Raw genomic sequence first — 15,714 nt, forward strand, 5'->3', positions numbered from 1 at the left:
TTCCCATATCCAAGCGTGCGGCATTTTTCTTTCCAAGTTCAGCAAAAATTTCATGCAAAATATATCACCTTGAAATTCTCCTCCCACCATAGGAATTCCATGTTGCAGCAATATTGTAAAAAATGACTTATCCTCACCTAATCCCAAAATAACATCAAGTTGCCTCTTCTTAGCTTTCTCAACAATTGCATCAATGTGTGCTTTTTCTATAGTCTTCATCACACCAAAAGCAGTAACACACATAACTAATGCCACAGAAAGAAGAAGAGTAGCAACAATTGAGATAGCCGAAGAAGAACAATACCTCAGATAACACACAACCAACTTGTGAAATTTGTTTGATCAGTATTGTTGGCATTGTAATTAGAGATTCTCATGTATACTCCAAGCTTTGTGCTGACTTCGGCCCTCTTACACGCAAGCTTATCTACCAAAGTTGAAGGTCTATAACCATATACACCAATTTCTCCTGCAATAGTTGGCCCCAGCAAGCAAGAAAAGTACTCTCTTTCAACAAGTATGGCCAAACCCCCATATGAGAAACTTGTAAAGATAACCTGATCATCAACAAAGTCTGTACTCTTATAGCCAACTCTCATGCCATTTGATAAAATCAATTCAGTAGCTCCAATATTTGAATATTCATATTGCTGCACAATATTTCTTGAATTAGGTCTCGTACTAACAATTTCCTCTAGAAAATATTCTTCATCCCATGGAGAATAGATTCCTTCTTCCTCATGAGCACTGATTTTAGATACAACATCAGAGAATCCTACTGCTTGAAATAGCTCAACCTCTACTTCCTTACCCATGAAGAATATTTTCCTTCTTCCTCATGAGCACTGATTTTAGATACAACATCAGAGAATCCTGCTGCTTGAAATAGTTCAACCTCTACTTCCTTATCTACCTGCTGGTGAATCAATTCTTTACTCTGCTCTTCAGATTCAGCTGCAGTTGAATGGCTGCTAGGAGACTGAACATTTGGAGGACTTTCAGGATGCTTGTTCAAGAAAAGGAGAACCTCATTCAGCACATCATTGACAGCTGCATTAAGATCATTGGCATTTTCTACAACAACAGCTTTCATTACATGAAAATCAATGCCAAGTAGCCTCATATTCTCTACAAACTTTCTATTCAGGATAGAAAATTCATCTGTTAAGCTAGTGTGGCCACTACCTTTATCACGTACCTTCTTATCAAACCCAGAGAAGCATAGTTGCAGAACATAGTGATTAATCTTCTTTGGACTCTCAATGTAATGCTTAAGCATTACACACATTGCATTAAAAACATTCACCACAGAACATGCACTAGTTTCCTTTCCATACCCACAACACTTAGGCAAGGCATACTAGAAGTAATTGCCTACCTTAGTCGATAGATTATCAAGCTCTGTAAGTTCACCAGTCTTCTATTTGACGACATCTCTCTCCTCTGATACAAGACTTCTAGTTGGAGACTGATACGGGTGTATCCTCCAACTTAGAGGAAGGAAGGTCCAAGAGGACAACCTCCTGCTTATTTGCATGATTACATTAGGAAATAATCATCCTAGTTTCATTATGATTCTTTTCCTTAAAGATGTTTTGTATCAAACATTTAAGTCTCATATATTTTATTATTACTTTCCAGATTAGGCTAGGTTTTCATCACTATTTATGTTGCTGCTTGTAAGACTTTAGATCATTGAGTTATATGATATAAGAAAACGTGGCTTTGGCTGCAAATACGTGTGAGTTCTTTAAGCATCTTGTTTCTGGTGTCAAGTGGTAGAGTTAGAGATCTGTGTCTGACTTAATTTCCCATTAATCTGGTATCAGAGCCCGGATTTTGTTTGGTGGGATCGATAGACGGTTTCCATGGCTAACAGACGTGGTAGGGGAGGTTTTCGGATGGAGGGTCGTGGCAATACCAACGACATGGAGGAAATCAAGGGGTTGATTGAACAACTTAGTGAACGCCTTGCTCGCATCGAAACTCAAGGCCGTGATGATGGTGAGAGTTCCGACGGGGAGGAGAGTGTTCATTCTCATGGTGATAGGAGGCATGGTAATAACCATGATCACCATTCTTTAAACTTGAAGGACCTCCCTGAGTTTGAAGGAAGAATGCGACCAGATGAATTCATTGATTGGCTTAACACCATTGAAAGAATTTTTGATTACAAGCACACTCTTGATGAAAGAAAGGTGAAGATGGTGGCAATCAAATTGACACACAAGGCCTCTGCTTGGTGGGAATCCTTGCGATCTCGCCGTGAACGCCTAGGAAAGCCGAAGATCAAGAATTGGGAAAAGATGAAGAAAGAATTGCGAAAAAGATTTTTACCAGAAAACTATACTCAAAACAACTTTATGAAACTTCACAACATAAGGCAGGGGTCGAGAACAGTTGATGAGTTCACAGAGGAGTTCGATCTCTTGACTACAAGATGTGGGGTGATAGAGGAAGAGGAGCAGTTAATTGCAAGATATCTTGGAGGGTTACGAAAAGAAATTCATGATGTGGTGGTTTTACAACAATATTGGAGTTACAATGATGTTTATAAATTGGCTAGTGAGGTGGAGAAACAATTAAAAGTACGTCAGAAGCGGCCTAGCAATGAGGACTCCTACCACAAACAAATTGCTGCCAAGTGGGTTGCACCATCTGAGACTGATAAAAACGGAGAACAAAAGATTGAATTCCAGAACAACCGCACCAATCTCAAGGAGGGTGGCAAGCCTAAGAAGTGTTTCAACTATTCGGGGTTGGGACATATAGCATCTGAATGTCCTAATCGGCGGGTGGTGAACTTGGTTGAGGAAATAGGAGAAACAAGTGAAGCAAGACATGGTGAACTAATGATATCTGATGATTGTCATTATTATAATGACGAAGAAGTTACCTGTAGTGATCAAGGTGAGTCACTTGTGATAAGAAGAACCATGAATGCATCAAAAATAGAAGAGCACCCAGATTGGAAAAGACATAATATATTTCATACAAAGTGCACTTCCAATGGTAAGGTGTGTCAAGTTATCATTGATGGGGGGAGTTGTGAAAACATTGTGGCACAAGAGATGGTAGACAAGTTGAACTTGCAAACAGAAAGGAAACCAATATCCTATAAGCTGCAGTGGTTCAAAAAAGGTAGTGATGTAGTTGTCAACCAACGTTGTTTGGTATCATTCTCTATTGGAAAAAACTACCAAGACTCACAATGGTGTGATGTAGCACCAATGGATGCTTGCCATCTCTTATTAGGCCGTCCTTGGCAATTTGATAGGAGAGCTCACCATGACGGGTACCAAAACACCTACTCTTTCTTGCAGGATGGAAAGAAAATTATTTTGGGTCCATCTAGAGCAGACTACAAACCAAAATCATCCAAAGCAGAGAGCTGCAGTTTTCTCTCCACAAAGAAGTTTTTAACTGAATCCAAAGAGAGTGGGGAATTGTATATGTTGATGGTGAAAGAAGTGGGTACTGATGATTTTAGTTATTCCAAGGTGTTAGCACCTTTGCTGGAGGAATATAGTGAAGTCATTCCTGAGGAGTTACCTTCTGGGCTACCACCTATGCGTGACATACAACACCACATTGATCTCGTACCAGGTTCAAGTTCGCCAAACAGGCCTCACTTCCGCATGAGTCCACAAGAATATGAAGAGCTCAATAGGCAAGTAATTGAGTTGCTACAGAAAGGAGTGATCCGGGAAAGTATGAGTCCGTGTGCAGTACCAGCATTACTCACACCTAAGAAGGATGGGACCTGGCGTATGTGTATTGACAGTAGAGCAATAAATAAGATAACAGTAAAGTATAGGTTTCCAATCCCACGCTTGGATGATATGCTTGACCACTTATCTGGAGCTAAGGTATTTTCAAAAATTGATTTACGAAGTGGGTACCATCAGATAAGGATAAGGCCTGGAGATGAATGGAAGACTGCTTTCAAGACCCGTGATGGTCTGTTTGAGTGGCTTGTAATGCTGTTCAGGTTAACGAATGCCCCTAGCACATTCATGCGACTCATGAATCAGGTATTTCGCCCTTTTATTGGAAAATTCGTGGTTGTTTATTTCGACGATATTCTTGTGTATAGTCTTAATGAAGCAGAACACTTGAAGCACCTACAAGAGATTTTTGAAGTATTGAGGGTGCAGAAGCTATATGCCAATTTGAAGAAGTGTGAGTTTTTAACTGAAAGCTTAGTTTTCTTGGGATATGTTATTTCTGCTGAAGGAATCAAAGTGGACTCAAACAAAATTGCAACAATTTTAGAGTGGCCAACACCAAAATCCATCCATGATATTAGAAGCTTTCACGGCCTAGCTTCTTTTTATCGGCGGTTTATTCACAATTTTAGCTCCATTATTGCTCCAATGACTAATTGTCTACGTTCTAATGTATTCAAATGGATTGAAGAGGCTAATAAGAGTTTCCATGCAATAAAAGAAGCTATGACCAAAGCCCCTGTCTTGGCTTTACCTGATTATGATAAGGTTTTTGAGGTTGATTGTGATGCGTCCAAGAATGGTATTGGAGCTGTCTTGAGCCAAGAAGGAAAGCCCATAGCTTTCTTCAGTGAGAAATTAAATGACACCAGGCAGAGGTATTCCACATATGACGTTGAATTTTATGCCATTGTTCAATCTCTTCGGTATTGGAGGCAATATATTATCTTCAAAGAATTTGTTCTCTACTCTGATCATGAAGCCCTCAAGTTCCTCAATGGACAACAAAAACTTAATAGGCGCCATGCCAGATGGGTCGAAGAGCTACAAGAATACAACTTCGTGATCAAGCATAAGGCTGGGGTGCAAAATAGGGTGGCTGATGCCTTGAGTAGGCGTGGAGCACTTCTATTTGTGATGGAAGTACGAGTTGACAACTTTGATTACTTAAAGACGTTATATCAAGAAGATGTAGATTTTTGTGAGACATGGAATGAGTGCAAGGAGAAGAACTCTATCAAAGATTTCCATATTCAAGATGGTTTCTTATTCAAGAGTAGCAGGTTATGTGTCCCTAACTGTTCACTACGACTCTGGATCATTGAAGAAGTGCATGGAGGTGGTCTTGGTGGACATTTTGGGAAGACTAAAACTCTGTCATTAATTGAGGAGAAATTCTTTTGGCCCAGGTTGCAAAGAGATGTACTGAGGTATGTACAACGTTGTCGTATATGCCACCTAGCTAAAAGTAGAAGTCAAAACACAGGGTTGTACACACCCCTCCCAGAACCAAAAGCTCCCTGGGAAGAAGTTAGCATGGATTTTGTGGTAGGATTACCAAGGACAAAACAGGGGTTTGATTCTATTTTTGTAGTGGTGGATAGGTTTTCCAAAATGGCACATTTTATACCTTGCAAAAAGACAATGGATGCTAGTAATATTGCCAATATCTACTTTTGTGACATTGTAAGGCTGCATGGAGTTCCTCGTACTATCACATCTGATAGAGATAGCAAGTTTGTGGGACACTTTTGGCGAACCTTGTGGAGAAAGTTGGGTACAAAGCTTCATTTTAGTACTGCTCATCACCCTCAAACCGACGGGCAGACAGAAGTGGTGAATCAAAGCTTGGGAAACTTATTGAGAGCACTAGTTCGGCATAACAAAGCAAGTTGGGTTGAGTTCCTTCCGCAAGCTGAATTTGCTTACAATAGCTCCAAGCACAGTACTATGAATATCAGTCCTTTCGAAGCTGTATACGGTAGCAACCCCAATGGGCCTTTGGATTTAATTCCATTACCTATCACGAATCGATTCAGCGGTGATGCCAAAGATATGGCAGACCATATTCAGAAGTTACATGAACAAGTGTGGAGAAGACTTGTTGAGAGTAATCAGAAATACAAGGAGGTTGCTGACAAGCATCGTCGTTATGTTGAGTTCAAAGAGGGTGACCTGGTTTGGATCAACTTGAGCAAGGAGAGGTTTCCACGTGGGAAGTGTGGTAAACTACATGACAGAGGAAGGGGACCATACAAGGTTCTCAAACGAGTTGGTAACAATGCTTATGTTCTTGAACTCCCTGATGATATTGGAGTGTCTCCTACTTTTAATGTTGCTAATTTGCAAGTCTATCATGGTGAGAATGAATCTACTACTGTGGACTCGAGGGCGAGTCCTGTCCAACCTGGGGTGCCTGATACGGGTGTATCCTCCAACTTAGAGGAAGGAAGGTCCAAGAGGACAATTCAAGGACAACCTCCTGCTTATTTGCATGATTACATTAGGAAATAATCATCCTAGTTTCATTATGATTCTTTTCCTTAAAGACGTTTTGTATCAAACATTTAAGTCTCATATATTTTATTATTACTTTCCAGATTAGGCTAGGTTTTCATCACTATTTATGTTGCTGCTTGTAAGACTTTAGATCATTGAGTTATATGATATAAGAAAATGTGGCTTTGGCTGCAAATACGTGTGAGTTCTTTAAGCATCTTGTTTCTGGTGTCAAGTGGTAGAGTTAGAGATCTGGGTCTGACTTAATTTCCCATTAGAGACCTTAGCTGAACTGGTCCTGAAGAAGTATGAATTGACGGTAGCGAGCTCACTGATTCAACGGATTCCTATAGTTGTAATAAAGAACCTAGAAGTGCAGGCTCATCATTTCTACCAATTTTACTCCCAAAATGTTTGTTCTTCACCATACAAGCAGTCATCTGCATGGTACTTAACTGAGACTTACAACTATTTAACCTAGTGGCAGGTATGACAGGCATGCTTGAAAATCCATATTGAATTGATGGTGCAGTTCCCACACGAGCAATTGACATCTAAGGCATCACAATAAGCGTTCCAATTGGGCTTGTAGCATGTATTGGTTATACAGCTGCAAAGCCTTGAGCTACAGACCATTGTCCAAAGTTGCTCTGACCAGAAATGCCTGCTAAACCAACGAGGCCACTTGTGTTGCCTAACTCTGGTTGATTAAAGGTGTTGGTGTTGCTAAAGCCAATATTCAAATTTGGAGTCGAACGGTTCTGATCATACTCAATTTCATTCTCCAATATCCCGTTTCCACTTTTATCAGCGCTACATTCTCTCCTCTCCTCGCACAAACTCAATCCCAAATCATCCTGCTTAGCACTAACACTCTCAAGCTCATTGAACTCTCTACCATCTCCACTATTTACCTCAACCCGATTATTAGAACTCTCTCCCTCCCCAGTTTCTAAATTCTCATCAATGGCAAACACAAAACCCACAATATGATCCGTACTAGTATTATCATTAAATCCTAATATCACATCAGTGTGAGATAAATTCAAGCCACTATCCACATGGGTTTTATGAATAATACCATTATCAGCAGGAATAAGTGATGAAGAAGCCTCAGTTGCAGCCGGAATCAATTTGGGCGTTGGCGACGGCGGTGGAGAGCCAAACTTTAGTGGGTTATCAACTTGGCTTGTCGGAGATTGCAATGAACCCCTTAACAATCGTAGCTCCTCCCTGAATTCAGATATGAAGGTATCCATCAAACTTTTCACCGATTCTTGCGATTTGTCGGAACCTTGTGGTGGTGAATGTGGTTTCTCAGCCTCCTTAAGCTTGACCGTAGGCTCAGGTATGAGAGAGTAGCAGCTAGACTCAACAATTGGGACCTCCTAATTATGCAGCTGGTCAGTGTGAAGAGAAATTCGTGAAGGGCCGGACGCGGGAATGGGACAGAATGGATTTGAATATGAATTTGTATGTGGTTGCTCACAAACGGGAGGTGAAGGAGCAAAATGGTAATTAGGTGGTGTAGGCACGGTTTTGGTCGGGACGAAGTGTGAATTAACACCGGTAACTTATGGTTCATAGGAATGGCTTTGTGAAATCGAAGGATAGATCCCGGGATTTTGGGGTAGAATCAAGTGAATGGTGAGTATGGGCTGATGGAAATTGAGGATTTTGGGTAAACGATTGTGATGGTAGGTACTATTGCGGTGGTGGAATATGTGGTGTATATGAATGCGAATAGAGAGAGAAACCAGTGTATGTACCAGTAGGTTGAGCAAAACTGTCGTCCAACACCGCCGTCCTCGTCGGTGAAAAACTAGGTGAAACCCGATATTGCCTCGCAGCAACCGACAGCTCCGGTACCCCTTGCCCCATCGGCCCAATCGATGGGCTCTGATACCACATAATAGGACCCTAAACTAATAAGAAATGGAAATTGCAGAGAAAAGTAAAACTAAACTTCATTCATTTCAAGCTTTCGAATACAGAACGAGAAATTGAGCTATATAGTTCCACAGAGTCAACTCATCTCTAGACCAAAACGACATTGTCAGCTTGCATAAATCAATAATGGGCCATAAGGATGGGCTGGGTAGTCATAGTAAGCCTAATAGGAAATTGGGGTCCTAACAAAATCCGTAGCCGGATGAAGGAATTATGGCCTGAAGAAAGTGAAGAGGTCAGAGAGGGAGAGAGAATCGGGGAGAGAGAGAGGGAGGAGAGAGAGATCGACGGTAATAGAAACTTACTTAGGTAACTTTTCCTATATATAGGAAGTTACCATAAACAGTAACTTTAATATTTTAGCTATAACTTTTGCATATGAACTCCGATTTTTACGTATCATATATGCACGGACTCGGTTTAACGTCCTCTACGACTTTTATGAAGGAAATTTTCTCAAATTCTGATTCAAACAAAAAGTCAACTTTTAGGGCCACTAAAAGTATCGAAACAGAGTAAAAAGTGAAAGTAATTGTCGTTTACCGTCTAAATGACTAGTAAACCAGTAAATTTAGGTTCGGGACGTAACACTCTATTTGGTATAATCTTTCATGCAAGAGATCATCTGATCCACATCCAATATGGAATTCAATCATTCTTTCTTGGTTACATCTGGGTTTGTGAAGAATTTTGCGAATAGTAAGGCTTTTTGTACATTTATGCAAATGTGGATTATGGAATATGTCAAATTTCGCCAGTGATATATTTAACTGATTATTGACTCTGAATTAAATTTTTATTAGGGTATTGCCTCCCAATTAATGTTTATTGACTCCCAACAAAACAATTTGAATTGCTGTAACCTCCGTATTTTTTACCACAATCAAATTTTTATTTATCTAATTTTAGGGAAATTAGTCCCCATACTCCCTTATAAACTTTTATTACTCCTAATAAATGTTTATTGCTGCCCAAGAAAAAAAAAACTTTTATTAGGTTGAAATAAACGTTTATTTGGGGGGTAATAAAAGTCTCAGGTGACCAAAAGATCTCCGACAACCTCTTCGGGGACCTCTGGCGAGGTTTTCAGAGAAGTCAGGTGACCAGCGACGGGATTCTGACGACTAGTGACTGGATTCTAGTGAAGTCTCATATAGATCCCCGTACTTTTCTTGTTTATTGATTTTTTTTTTTTTTGCTAACAGAGTTAGCTTTAGTTAATTGAGATGATACTTGTCGAGATATTAGTGGATGGCACAGAATGGGACAGGCAATTTTTAGGTAGAGCAGGTGTGCCACGTGGTGGTACGCGCAACTAATCAGTGTCCATGCAAGATGTATTTTGAGTATTTCATTTTAACTAAACATGAGTAATTTCATAATACAATTAAAAAATAAAGAAACATGATTGACTGGGCGCTCTTTGGAGACAAGTGATCTCCTTTGGGACCTAAGAAATAATAATAGCAAAGAAATGGTTAGCCCGCATTAATTTTTTTAGAAAGTAACTTACTCTAAGGGAAAAATTCATGAATAGTACTTGAAGTATGGCCCACTATTAATTTCAGTACACCAAGTTCCAAAATATAAACTTTAGTACATGAGGTTTCAAAATTAACCCAGTATACATACACGACATCAATGACGCCGTTAGTTTAGTGTCAGCTGTCGTATTTTAAGGGGTAAAACGGTCTCTTCACATTTTTTACTATGAGCACCCAGCTATCTCTCTTCTTTTGTTCTGGGCACCCAGCTCCCTCTCTCTCTCTCCCTCAATTGGAAATCTGAAGCAGGTTCCGGGATCCGATGCTACCATTAGCAGTGGACCACTACTCGGCTACAAAAGAGGAGTCTTGGCTCTAGAAGCTTCCTTCACTCTAACTCCACCACCAAACTCCGACTGAACCTCTTTCCTTCCCTCTCTCCCCTCCTTCTCTCGCTTTCAGACTCTCTCGACCCGATAGGCCATAGCCATGGCCATGGCCTCTGCCTCCCTGGACAGGATCGAAGCACTAGGCCAATAACCTTAACATACAACACTTTTTACACAACGAAAAAAAAAAATCGTTGTGTGATGTGGCAAAGTGAATTACACAACATGTTTACTAAACTTATGTTGTATAAGGTGGTTAAAATTCTGAATTTTTTTTAGAAGGTCATTGCACAACGGTTACAAGAATAATCTGTTGTGTGAATAAAAAAAAAATGCGGCGGATTTCCCTCCTAGATGGACTCAAATTTGGCTCCAAATTGTACCCTAGATGCCACTAAATTGTACAACAGTTTAGTTACTTGTGTTGTAGGAGTGTACTTGCAAATCATCATACAATGGTTTTTAATGTGCCGTTGTGCAAGTGAGTGGCAAAATTTGGAGAAGTCTCCAAAATGGCATTCATTCTCTCCCCAAAACGAGTAAATTTGGCTTCAATGGTTTGTTATGCTTACAAGTTCCTACAACACAATGAACTATTTCTGTTGTGTGATTGAGAAATGTCTGACCTCAGCGCCAAAACTGAAATTTTGATTGCACAGGCGGGAAATTTCCATCTTTGTTCCCTTAGCTTTGCTACACTTCAACAACATATATAACTCTATATGTTGTCTGAGTAATTAAAAAAAAAAATTCATGCGTGGTGCCTTATACAACTTGAGGGCACCAGTACACACACTTTTGTTTTTCAAGTCTAGGAGCAAAACCCCGAGCCTTTCTTCACTTCGAGCAAAATCCCGAGCCTTCCATCTCTCACTCCCACTTTGGCCTCAGAGAGTTTTCAGCTAAAAACTTCCACACTTCCCCTCTCTCTCATTTCACTTCCCTCTCTGCGATTCTCTGAGTTGCAACCCTAACCCTCTCTTTTCTTCGATTTCCGATTTTCAAACTTTAAGAGGTGTGTAATTCTCCTTTCTCCAGTATCTCGACTTGAGATTAGGGTTCTTCATACTGAAAAAAAAGAAGAAGAGATTCTTCGATTTACTAGTTCAGGGTATTGGGAAGAAGAGAGGCTTTGAGGCCGATCTCAGCGACTATCGCAACAACCAGCGGAGGCCACTGTTCGCGAACACGGAGGAGAGAGAGAAGCGGAGGCTGGTTATGACTAAAGAGAAGGAGGTGTGAGGAGGACGATGTTGTGATAGAGGGGTGTGAGGTGAGGACGAGGGAGAATACTGGGTTATTGAGCGTTTCGGTAATTGTTTATTGTGGTATGGTTCAGATCTGTTCTTGATATGGCTTGGACTTGTAATTTGTTGATGATCTATGTTAAAGCGAATTTGATTATGTGTTTCAGATGACCTGTACTAAGCAAACTACTTATAAGTCAACTTGAGGAAAGGCTTCAAGGAAGCAACAAGCCACCAAGGTTTGTAGCTGTAAATTTGCAATTCTGGGTTGTGTTTGTTATATGGGTTGCGATTCTTTTGTTTATGTTGATTGGTAATATGATTATTGTTTTGTAATAGGGAGTTGATTGATTGTTTCTTTTTAAGTAGTTTAAGTTTCCAGTGTCTTGGTTTCAATTGTGGGTTTCTTTGTTGGTGTAATTGCTTATTTGGCAATGAATTGTGTTTGTGCAGTGAAGTCCATAACTACCACAAATAGAAGTTTGGTGAAAAAAGAGATATTTAGGAGTATATATATATATACACCAACTAAAATTCAAGATTGCATCGATTTGTTTAATTTTTTAACATGTTCATGTTTTTCTTGGTCAGAGAGTCAGAGCCAAGTAGCTGCACATTGATATTATAATGCAGCAGCGAACAAACGGGATTAAATATGGAACTATGGAAGTAGGGAAAGACATGTAGGCCTTGGGTACGTGTACCCATCCCAAGCCTCCCAGAAAGGTCCCCAAGTCACCTCATAAGGTAATTTTTTTTCCCAGGTCTTTTACCTTTTTACTTTCGTGTTATGAATATGTGCATAGATTTGTGGAGAAAACCCATTAGGATTCACTAGCAATGCAAATAAGTTAATTTGCTTGTGTATATGAAGATCAAAGTAGCTAAATCTAAGGATTAAGTTTGTTCCTTTTGCACATTTTTATGGTGGAAACCCATTAGGAGTCACAAGGAATGAAAATAAGTTATTCTATTTGTTGAGCAAAGTAGCTGAATTAGCTGAATCTGAGGGCATAGTCATGTCTTTTTAGATGTAGTATCTGAGGAAACACACAGAGGGCAAGTACTTTTGATTTGATTGCTCTTGAGTGGTTTTGTTTTCAGTTTGGGATTTTCATCAATTGGGCTTGTGCTTATTTTTTTTAATACCATCAAGCAATTGGCAAGGGATTTGCAGTCCGGCACACTAAGTTTACAGAGAATTACAGGCTTTACTTCTGCAGTCATTTTGTCCAAGAGTGTGATTCCTGTTCTTTCTCTTCGCTCTTCTCTTTTTGACAAGTTGCACTATATAATGGTGAATTATGAAATTCTATATTGCTATAGCATCTGGGAAGGTTGGGAAGTAATAAAATTTGGCAGATATGTTGGGATATTTCTAATTTTTTACTTTCACGTTTATTCAAGTATAATCTCCCAGCAATGTTGTTTCACAACATAGACATGATCAATTATCATGTGCAGTTTAGTGATATATCAAGAGATAATGCATTAAAAAAAAAAGATATAATCCATATTTTTCTTTGTTAGCAAAGAAATATGTGCTTCCTATAAAAGAAAATTGATTTGGAGCTTTTGTATGTGTACTGATCATTTATTTTCCTTCTAGTTTGCGGGTTGGAAGTAGTTCTTTTGTTGATAGTGTACCTTGCTTATGGATATGATGATGGCAGTGCTCTATCATACATTCTTCTTACAATGACCAGTTGGTTGATGGCACTTTCTTGGGTTTTTGCTCCCTATTTGTTCAACCCATCTGGGTTTGAGTGGCAGAAGTAAGTGTCTTAAGAGGATTCCTATCATTTTAAGGGTTTCAAAAGAATCCCATTTTGGGCAGTTTGGTAATCAAATCTGGGAGTTAACACTGAGTACTAATGGAATTGATATATTTGTCTTAAGCCGAAAGATTGGTGGGCATTTGGGTGGAGTTTGCTTAGTCTACGTTACGTTTAAGTGATCTTCATCTTAGTTGGTGTTTGCTTTTCAATTACTGATCTTGGTTTATTGAATATCTCCATGTATTTCTATATCTATAATTAAGTGTACATATATATAATTGTATATATCCATTTATATATGAACAAATGCACATCAATGATTTGGCCTCGTGAGGTCCATAGTTTGCTGAAATTCTTATTCAAATGGACATGTAGAGATCTGAGACAGACTTGTAATAATGGGGGAGGAGCATGAATGGGTCTATTTTGATTTGGGCAATGCATGATATTGCTATCCTTGAAATTTAAATTAAATGTGATTATTGATTTACAAGTAGTTGAGCATATCTGGGAGGCACATGCAGTTGTAGCTTTTTTTTGGGTTTTTTTTTGGTTTGTAATCTGTCGAATTGTCCTAATAATGAATGATTGGGATGCATTTGGAGTTCTGGGTGTATATGGTATATTTGATTACAAATATGCAATCTTTTAGTATGTCAAACATTGGTATGCAATGTATTCTCTCGATTTTTGATTCTACAATGGTTGATGGCTGGCTAAATTCTAAGCCTTTGTTTCATTTATAATACCTAAAATTACAACATGTTTGGTGTCTAAATATAAGGTAAAAAGTAGCATTGAAGAAAATAACAAGCTTAATTCACTTTCCTTAGTTATTGTTTGATACTATAGATGATGAGGTAAGGAAACTGCAAATAGTTGTGGATATTAGTTTGTGCATTCTTTCATTGCTTGGATTATAATTGAAACGGTGAATAACTGAATCAATCTATTGTGTAGGTTGGAGCTGCATGCGTTTTCCATTTAAATATCCAAGCAATGGGAGAGGAGAGGCAACAGTCAATATACCCAAGCAGACATAGATATGATGAGAAATGAATGGGCAAAGTATGTCGTGAAGGCGTATGTGTAGGAGCTAAAGGAAAACATAAGAGGAAGTAGGTTGTTGCTGAAGGAAAGCATCAATTTTGTGCTTCTCTGTTGGTACAATATTCATGCACTGTGTGGCATGTTTTGTAACAAATAGTTTGTATTTGTATCAGCTTTTGATGTCCCAAGTAAATGGGCATGCATTTGAATGCTTTTCTTCTTTCAATGTTGGCTTGGATGATTGGGAAATCCTCCTTTTTAAAGTTTGAATGCTTTTCTTCAAATAGTATGAGTTGGATTACTTATTTCATAGATTCCGGTGTCTTTTCTTTACAATTAGTCACTGTTCATTAGGTAAAATGGAGCATTATTATCAATGCACACAATCCAGAAAAGACGATTATCACACAACATAATTTCTAATGTTAATAATGTTGTCTGAAGTAACAATTTGGATGTTCACACAATGAATCCTTATATAACATGCAACGGTTCTAACAAATATACGTTATCTGATTTACAATCACACAACTGTAATAACTAGAATACGTTATCTAAAACTAACACACAACAATAAAATTTTCAAAAGTGAAGTGTGAGGATAACTCATACAACAGATAAAATAAAATGTTGTTGTCTGATTGCCTTTCATACAACGGCTCGGAAACAACTTTCGTTGTGTGAATGATGCCAATGACATATGCAGCGTGACTGCGCGGCAACTATGGCTGCCATCTGCCGAGAGAAGGCACAACGGTTTTAACCAAATAAGTGTTGACTGTTTGTGATTCACACAATGGGTTTCCACCGTTGTGTGATTTTTAATCACACAACGGAAATCGTCCAAATCACACAACGAATTTGGTCCGTTGTCTGTTCGCTTTTTTGGCCTAGTGAAGTCACGCCGCAGTAGCAGTAGCACCTCGTCATCGAGCCCTCGCCGTCCAGATCCTCCACCGACTTCGAAGCCTCCTCGTCCTCATCGTTCTTCTCCTGCTCCGCCAACACATCTGATCGCACTGATCCTTTGTTTGCTTCTCCCAACGTCAATCAGGTCCTCCCAGTCTTATTCTTCTTAATTCAGTGTTCTTGTTTTGGAAACTTAGTGTTTGGAAATTTATGCGTTCCAATCCAATTGGATTTTTCACACACTCGGGGTCGTCGAGGAAGTGGCATAGCAAAGCCCAATTCTTGTTCACTCTCCGCATCAAATTCTCACAACAAGTCACAAATGAGTGAGAAGCTGTGCGTAGCTATTAAGCAGAATTATTAGACTTCCGTTTGGTCTCTCAGAGTGAACAAACCACACCATCAAGCAATGGCTGAACCCAAAACCAAATACGATCGTTAGCTCAGATACTCTCTCTCTCTCTCTCTCTCTCTTCTCTCCGTTTTTCCCTTCACCATTCTCACGGCTCCGCTCTCCTCAAAGTGGTTCTGAACAGAAGAGAGAGGAAACACGTTAACAAATGAAAAGCCAATTTTGCCTTTCATTATGTGTGTAATGGCATGCTGACTGACGGAGTCATTAACGTCGTGTACGTATATTGGGTCGGGTTTCATATTTGATGTACCGAAGTTTATATTTT

The 15,714-nt window shown here is 39.3% G+C and overlaps 1 protein-coding gene across 1 annotated transcript; it reads left to right on the forward strand.

The window, feature by feature from the left end:
* The first annotated feature begins 1,868 nt into the window (after positions 1 to 1,868).
* Positions 1,869 to 14,134, forward strand: LOC112203817. Its single transcript, XM_024344732.1, has 3 exons — positions 1,869 to 4,142; positions 13,860 to 13,913; positions 14,036 to 14,134. Exons 1-3 carry the CDS (start codon positions 1,869 to 1,871, stop codon positions 14,132 to 14,134), a joined length of 2,427 nt encoding a protein of 808 aa, XP_024200500.1.
* Positions 14,135 to 15,714: the final 1,580 nt, after the last annotated feature.

This window comes from Rosa chinensis, chromosome 5 (genome assembly GCF_002994745.2).
Source record: "Rosa chinensis cultivar Old Blush chromosome 5, RchiOBHm-V2, whole genome shotgun sequence".
Classification (NCBI taxonomy): Eukaryota; Viridiplantae; Streptophyta; class Magnoliopsida; order Rosales; family Rosaceae; genus Rosa; species Rosa chinensis.

Coding starts and splice junctions, on each gene's coding strand:
- LOC112203817 (XM_024344732.1), top strand. CDS start 1,869: ATGGCTAACAGACGTGGTAGGGGAGGTTTTCGGATGGAGGGTCGTGGC. Junction 4,143..13,859: donor ACCTACAAGAGATTTTTGAA/GTATTGAGGGTG, acceptor TCTAAATATAAG/GTAAAAAGTAGCATTGAAGA. Junction 13,914..14,035: donor ATTCACTTTCCTTAGTTATT/GTTTGATACTAT, acceptor TCTATTGTGTAG/GTTGGAGCTGCATGCGTTTT.